Source organism: Gymnoscopelus braueri (genome assembly GCF_963280865.1).
Source record: "Gymnoscopelus braueri genome assembly, chromosome: 9".
Taxonomy (NCBI): Eukaryota; Metazoa; Chordata; class Actinopteri; order Myctophiformes; family Myctophidae; genus Gymnoscopelus; species Gymnoscopelus braueri.
In genome coordinates, this window is record NC_137610.1 from 41,306,080 (window position 1) to 41,313,903 (window position 7,824).

At 39.5% G+C, this 7,824-nt stretch overlaps 1 protein-coding gene across 5 annotated transcripts in view; it reads left to right on the top strand.

Annotated features, from left to right (window-relative positions):
* Positions 1-4,865, top strand: part of LOC308091874 (CUGBP Elav-like family member 2) — a 32,444-nt gene extending 27,579 nt beyond the window's left edge. For 4 of the 5 annotated variants that reach the window (XR_013933748.1, XR_013933749.1, XR_013933750.1 and 1 more), the window contains 2 exons: positions 107-287; positions 1,214-4,865. Coding sequence is in view for 1 of the 5 variants with exons in the window: in XM_080437615.1 (XP_080293741.1) it covers positions 107-234 (128 nt within the window). In the remaining 4 variants the exon portion in view is untranslated. Of the gene's footprint in view, positions 1-106 lie in introns of all 5 variants that reach the window. The other variant, XM_080437615.1, reaches the window with a different exon arrangement.
* Positions 4,866-7,824: the final 2,959 nt, after the last annotated feature.

Here is a 7,824-nt window from a genome sequence, read left to right on the forward strand (position 1 = left end):
GAGCTTAGCAAGCCAATCGCAGTGTGTGTCATCATAATTTATGTACATGGTACAATCTGGCCAGGGACACATCTTTACCCCTCTTCTATCCCCCTCTGTCCCACAGGGTTTGTCAGCTATGACAATCCAGTGTCAGCGCAAGCTGCCATCCAAGCCATGAACGGCTTCCAGATCGGCATGAAGAGGCTCAAGGTGCAACTCAAACGCTCCAAGAATGACAGCAAGCCCTACTGATCCTGGCCTCAGGGCCTCTCCCCCTCCCCAGCTCTCATGTTAGCCCTGCTAGGGTAAGTTCACCCTCAAGCCAAGGTTAGAGACTCCCTGGGGTGGGACAAGGGGCTTGTCTGAACCCACACCCACCACTGGAGGGAGACTCTTGATCTGTTCTTTAAGAAAAAGAGGACAAAATAAAGATGTTCCTTCCACTTTTGTTTTTACAAACTGTAATCCCATTTCTTCAGTTTCAACATGTAATTTGGTTCATGTTAAATGTTTTAATTTATAATTATTTATGACTATCACTGGAGCCAGTGTTTGATGGGAGGTTTTGTGTAATGTGTTGAAAGGGGAGCATCAGGTTTATTTTTCCATACCATTTCATTGCCTTCCAGTCATGCTAGACAGGTTGACTAAGGATCTGTTTTTCTATATTTCATTTTTTTTTTTTACTTGATGGAAGCCAGTCCAATTGGTGTCCAAACCCAGAGCTGCAGTCCTTGTTTTGGCCTTAGTCTGTCTTGTTCATTTGTTTGTCATCCGTAATATGTGAAAATCCTTTGCACTCTACCCTCAATCTTAACTACCAACTTTATCTTCTTACCCCCCCCCTCTCTAAGCCATGTTAAGCTAGGCTACCTCTTTCTCTGCTTCTCGATTAACGTCTTCTTCCAATCATTCCATCCATCCACCAAGTCTCACAAGGGACTGGTCCCAGATGGATCTTTTTTTGGGTGCCAAGTATAATATTCGTGCATGCTGGAGCGTCTCTACCATACATCTGGTGGTGTCGCTTCCTTAAATCTTTGTATTGTTTTTGTGTGTATGTGGGTGAAGCGTCACCACTGTCCTTATGTGGTGATTGGCATTGTTTTTTGTTGGTTGTGCCTCATGTTTGAAAGGTTCTTGTGCTGTGGCCCTAACTTTCTCTCCCTCTCTCTCCTCTTTCTATTTTCTCTCTCTCCCTTTCTTCCTTCTGTGTTTTTCTTCCTTTTAGAACAAATCTCCATGCCTGTTTGCTCATCATTAGCCTAGCATGTCTTCATGGTGTTGAAAGCCAAGCCAAACTCCTGGCCTCATCATCCCACCATTGTCTGTGATGTCTCTCTAAGCTCGCCTGACCAATATCTGGCCATCCACTGACCCTTGACCTTAGCTCAACCTGATTTCTGCATGTATATTCCTTTGTCTTGGTTTCCTGTATAAAAAAATGTGACAGGCGGGAGGGAGGTCAAGCCAATCAATGTGAAAACTTACCTACGCTCAATTAATTTGAGACTTTTTTCTTTCTTTTTTAAGCAAAAATATTTTTAAAGCCTGTGGGATTTCTTTTTTATTTTTAAGTTTGCTAGTTTTTTTATGTTGCTTGCTTTTTACCTCTCTCAGTAAAAAGTTCACTTGAAAGTTGAATACAGGGATTGGCACACAGCTGTGCTATTTGGTGCCATTAGCAATATGTTGGCTTCTAAAATAAATGATACAGACCACTTTCCAACACTTTTAAAAGTCTGACCAGAAAACCCCTCAGTGATCTGTAATGGTTTCTACATTTTGCGGGCAGTGTAAAGTTTTTCACCAAGGCTGTTATAAAAAAAGAAAAAAAAAATTAAAAAGAAAAAGTGTATTCTGTTTTGTTTTTTGTTTTCTTTGTTTTGTTTTTCATTATGAAAATATTAAGTGTATTTACCTATTTTTTCCTTTTTGAAAATATTGACGGCACAATAAAAGGTACATTTGCTCTGTCTAGAGAAATGACTACCTACATGAGTCAACTTTTGTAGAACTGATTCACAAATAGACAATCTGTGGTTTAAAATGCACACTTAGATTACCTATATTTTATACCATTGAATCTATAGAGGTTTAACTAACAGAAACCCAGGCAAACTTTGGGTTTTTTGTAGATTATGTTGTAATGTCATCTATGTTGAGGGGGGAGGGGGGGGTCTTAAGCCTATCACATTTTTAAAGAGGACTAAAATAAGTTTGCTTGATCAACACAGCCTTTAAGTGTAATTTCTAGTCAAATAAATGCATTCTTGCTCTCTGCGTTAGTTGTGATTTTAACTTCTGGAAAGAAAAAAAAATTCCTTTTGTTTTGAAGCATCATTTATGGTCACATCTTGAGTATATAGGCTATTTTCTTTCCTACTTTAAGAAAAAAATCAATTTGGTGTTAATTCTTATGGTACGTCTTGTTAAATTTTGGTGAATTTCTTGTTAACTTGATTAATGGATGTTTCACTTTGGTTTAGTATGGATGCCACATATTGGAAGATAATTATTTACAATGTTAATTACATAGATGCCAGACAATGTTTTTCTGTTGTAAGTGCCCATGTGTCAAACTCGGTTACGTTCAAAACAATTATTTTTCTTGTGATAGTACCCAATTTTCCTCGCACAGAGACTAACCTTTTTATTTTGTTTTTTGTGACACCAAATGTGGGAGCCCCTGAAGAAGAGATCACTTGGGACACAAGACACAATCTGTGGGTCTCTGTACATTTCATATGTGTACTGTATAAATACACTTACACCAAGTACATAGACATGCACACATACTCTGACTTTTTCTTTGCTGGATAAGTTTTATAGTTTGGCTTGTAATGGTATGTTTTGGGCATACACCTGGCACAGTACATGTTAAGCCTGTACTAGCAAATCCACCAAAACAGTGTTGGTTTACAAATGCATTCCATTTTTCAACACAAGGTTTACACTGTCTTTATGGGGGTGGAACTCGCTGTTCAGTAAGGTGATATAACCCTGATAACTAACTATATTACATTACCCCCACCCCACCCCCCCCCCCCCTCAACCCCCCCCAAAAAGAAGGGTTCCCAAAAACTGCGTACCTGATGGCGCTAAAAAGTTGTCTACTCAGGGTATTTTTGTGTGATCTGTCACACAAGGGATTAAGACACAAGATGCACAGTTCTCATCTGATACTTTTCTTGGTCTGGATTTTTCTTTTTTCTCCACTTAATAAAATTCCAAAATGGTACCAAATTTCAAATGGCACTCAAGGGTGTTGTATAGTTTTCCTTGGTTAGAGCAATGCCAGAGTTAAGCACAATTATGGGGAATGGTCACTTTCGTGTCCTGTTGTATAGGTGATTGTATATCCCAAATTACCATGGTACCACTAATTCACTTTTAATATGGGCATGTGCTTTTTTCAGTGTGTTTTTATATCCAAATGCAATACAATATTCAAAGTGCCATATACGTCTAGAAACTGCCTACACATATTATTAGGCCTTGGTTAGAGATTGCTGCAGTTGGCCTTTTTGTATATTTATGCCAGTGTCATTAATCCGCTGTCACCGTTAGTTTTTTCCCTGCCACTCGTGTGTTCAGTTATTGCTAAATATGTGTTGTGATGTACTGGATTTGAACAAAGTTTATATAGAGCTACATTAAACTCCCCAAAACCGTTTTAATGGTTAATCCTCTTGTTAGTGAGTGGGAAATATTGGATGTACCATAACCCTTTACGATACAAAACAAGCAATTGATGATTTGTCCAATGTTACATTTATTAGATAAATATTATAGGAATATCCCTTTCAAGAACAAACTAAAACTTTGGTTAAAGGAACAAAATTAAATTGACCATTCATAAAACATTCATAAAACACTCAATTGACTACAGCTGTATTGTAGCTGTGTCCGGTGTATAGTAAAGTGTTATGGTAAATTTAAAAGCACAATGTAAAGTACACACTGGTCAGCGCAGGCGGTTGAGACTCCCTTCAGGGGCTTCCATCACAAACACTTCAATCTTAGACACTTTCTGATCACTTTCTTGTGTTCTTTCCTACTTCTTAAAGTGCTATTTTGACTGTGGTAGCTTTGCATCTATAGATATTGTCTTGGTCGAAAAGAAAAAAAAAAGAATCTTGCCCTGTATGATTTTCTTGTCTGATAATAGCTATGAATTAATTCATGTTCCACAATTAATTTGATTGATGTTTGTGTTGTCTTGAGAAAAGCCAAAGTGGGTACATCTTGATGTGATCTGTATACATACGCTAGTTTTCTGTTCAACTTTTTGAACTGGGTGGGATTTTAAAAAATACATGACGAAAACACAGGCTTTCCAATTTCTACAACTGGTTGTTCATATGTATTTTGTACCAGTGGAGCTTTTTATATTGGAAATTAAAGAAAGAAATCTATATTGGAAAAAAATTGTCTGGCCTCTCAATGTGGCCTGGCCTTGACTGGGTCTCGAGTTTGGCCTCTTGGTGGTGCAAGCAATTTTGGTCATAAGTTTTTGTCTAAAATATGCTTGATTTGATTTAATTTACTTGGGTCTCTTAAGTGTTTCTCGATCACTCACTCAGTTTCCTTTTTGGGGGTGGGGATTGGGATCCTCTAAATCGTGGTAAGTTTCATGTTAGTATTGTGCTGTCCACATGGTTCTGTGGTCATCAGGATTTAGGCAACTTGTGTGGATAATTGTCTTAGTTTGATAGAAGTTAACTTTTTTTCTTTGGGCTTTGCTTTTACCTGTGTAGAGTTTTCTGTTTTCCCATAGCGGAGTGTGTAGAAGAAAGACTCAATGTTTATTTGGTCAATGTTTGTTCATGTGTGGTGTGTTTCTTTGCCTCTGTCTCCAAATTAAACCATTTCCCCTAATATTGAATGTGTCCTTGTGTGTTGTGTGGTCCTGGTGCCTGTCCAGTGTTGTAAAGACATTTACAAACCCCACCCCACCCTAGTGTGTCATGTCTCCCTAACTTGTTTCTTTCCATTGTGCTTCTCTTTGCTTATTATTTTCAAACAATTGCAGACATGGGGAGCTGTAGGTATATTATTCTAATATACAGTATACTACATGCACCCAGGTGTTAAGGGGATTTGATGTGGGGTTCAGTTGTGAAGGGTGTATGTGTGCCTGAATGATCCAAACCATTTGTCAGGTACAACTAGTTGTACTGTCTGTTTCATGGTTTGAGTCCTGAACATCAACTAAATGTACACTAAAACAAAATTGTTATTCATATCAACTTGGACAGCACAATCTGTAGTTGCACAGAATCAGAATCTCTTTCCAATCTGATTGGCAAAATAGCAATTCAGATTCAGATTTCTTGGACATGATTGGATCATGTCCAAGAGATTGCTTTATCTTGCCCTTACGTCTAGCGTATTAAAATTAATAAAGCTAGTAAACTTTATAATGCTTCAAAATAGCGAGTGTGTAGAAAAACAGGGTATTATGGTGTGTGCATAGAACAGCTTGCAAAACAGCCGTTTCGTTGTTAATTTAGCAACTGAGAAAGTTGTTATTCACATCACAGAATAGTGTTGGTTATCTTTTAATCAGTTCTGGGAGATATTTCTTAACAAGACAAAGAGTCTAAAAGCTTGTGGTCCAGTAAGTTGGTGGCTCTGAGCCATGTCCATTGACACCCCTCAAAGCCCATTCGCAGACATTTCAAAAAGACAGAAGGGGCGGGCATGTGCCTAGCGGTGGACCAGTCAGTCAGTCGGCAATACCTTATCATTTCTGCCCACTCCGCACTCCGTCCTCCAGCGAGACCTGGAAATGTTTTGCATCCCAAATGTTAATTTGCTTTTGGAGGAGCTGAGAGTGAGTCGAGAGAAGGCTCTCCAAGCTGTATGGAGCGAGGATCAGTGAATGTACATGAAGTGTAGGCGAGTTTTGTGGAAGTGTTGAGTGGCTATCTATTTTGTTATTAGACGTGCAGCGAGTGGACCATCCTCTCCTCTGGCTATGGGGTGGAAACTATGCTGTGCCTTGTCGCAGACTTCAAAGGGATGATTTAGAGCAGACAAAACGTTTTATCTGCTCATATCCTAATAATGTAAACATAGCGCAATGAGTGCGTGTCTGAGTGAAAGTGTCCGACTTGATTAAACTGTAAGAGATACGGAAGTGCATTTATGTATATCTGAATAACACGGTGATCAAAGTTACTGAAGCAACAAATGGTTTGATCTTTATTTACACAATCATGTTTGTTGTGCATGGGTGTGGGAGACTGCATGTCAAACAACTCAATTCCCATATTAGAGAGAAATACAGCATCTAATAGAACATGGCATGTGGAGGAAGGAGGAGGCAAGTAGGCAGAAATGTGAGTACTGGAATTTGGCTATTCAGTCCAACCTGTTCAATTCCTCCAGACTCACATCTAATCCTTGCTTCCTCGCTCGGAGCGAGTGAAGGACGCGAGTGGAGGACACAAGGGTGGAAGTTAGAGTATTTAAATTTGGCTGATGACACCCCAAAAGGTCTCTTTGAAGACGAAAAAGCAGGAGTTGGTAAGGCCCCCAGGGTTAAAAGTTTAAAGAAATTCTGCCAGGCCGACCACTTGGGAGGCGGAGATTATGTTTTTTGGCTAACCGGTGGCCGGCGCTCATTGGATAATCACTTTTTCGACCGGGATAAATTACAGGTTCAAAATACAATGCCAGACCAGAGAAGCAGTCCACTCAGAGGAGTGGTCTGACTATGATCTGGATCCAGGCTAAGAAACATGATTTATTTATTTCTACCAAATGAGGTATAAATGATCTCAAGTCACAATAAGCATTATACAGGGATTTGATATACCATGCTGTTTGCCTTTAATTGGCTTCCAAAATATGTGTGCAGGGCCTATTTTTTTTTATTATTATTTTTACAACAAACACTGTATATCATCAACACAGCATGAGAGTGCACCTCCAAAAGCACTTTCACTTCTGCCTACGGATGCTACAGATGCAGAAAGTTTATGTCGTAGAAATGCTTTCCCCTCTAGCTTTCGCACTCCCTATAGTCTGCAACCCATGACTTATATAGCCCTAAACCATAGAGAAAACCTACAGGGATGCCCCCTAGTCAGCTGGTTCAGGGACTCTGTGCAAAAACACCAGCACAGCTACCAGACGGAAAACCCATTGGATTTAACCAGATTATAATAAAACAAAAAGAAAGCTACCTGACATACTGGAAAGAGACAACCCAAAACCAAAGCAAAATGGAATGCTATCTAGCCCTACAGAGAGAATATACATTGTCAGAATACCTGAGCACGGTGAATGACCCAAAACTAAGGAAAGCCTTGACTAGGTACAGGACTCGGTGAACACAGCCTTGCAGTTGAGTAAGGCCGCCACAGACAGAACCCGTTCCCAAGGGAAGACAGACTATGCACCAACTGCACACAAAATGTGGTGGAAACAGAGCTTCACTTTCTAACCACCTGACCACTATACCAAGACATCAGAGACACATACTTCCCACAGATTACATACACCCAAAGTGAGTTTGAAAACATGACCAATGACAAAAAAAACTCCCATATCTACTGGGAGAAATCTAACAATGTGTGAACACATTTGTATATGTAACATTTTCTTCTTAAATTGTTTTTTAAAATATATTTTGACACTTGCTTTGGCAATAAGACGTGTGTTTTCTCATGCCAATGAAGCTCCATTGAATTGAATTGACTTACACAGCCCCACCTATAGGCAACTCAGCCTGGTGAAGACATGCTCTGGAGTTCTGCAGTTCTGAAGTGTTGTGGTGTTACTGTTTTGTGCATCTCTTCAGTCAAGGGTAGTTATTTTTATTGACACAGG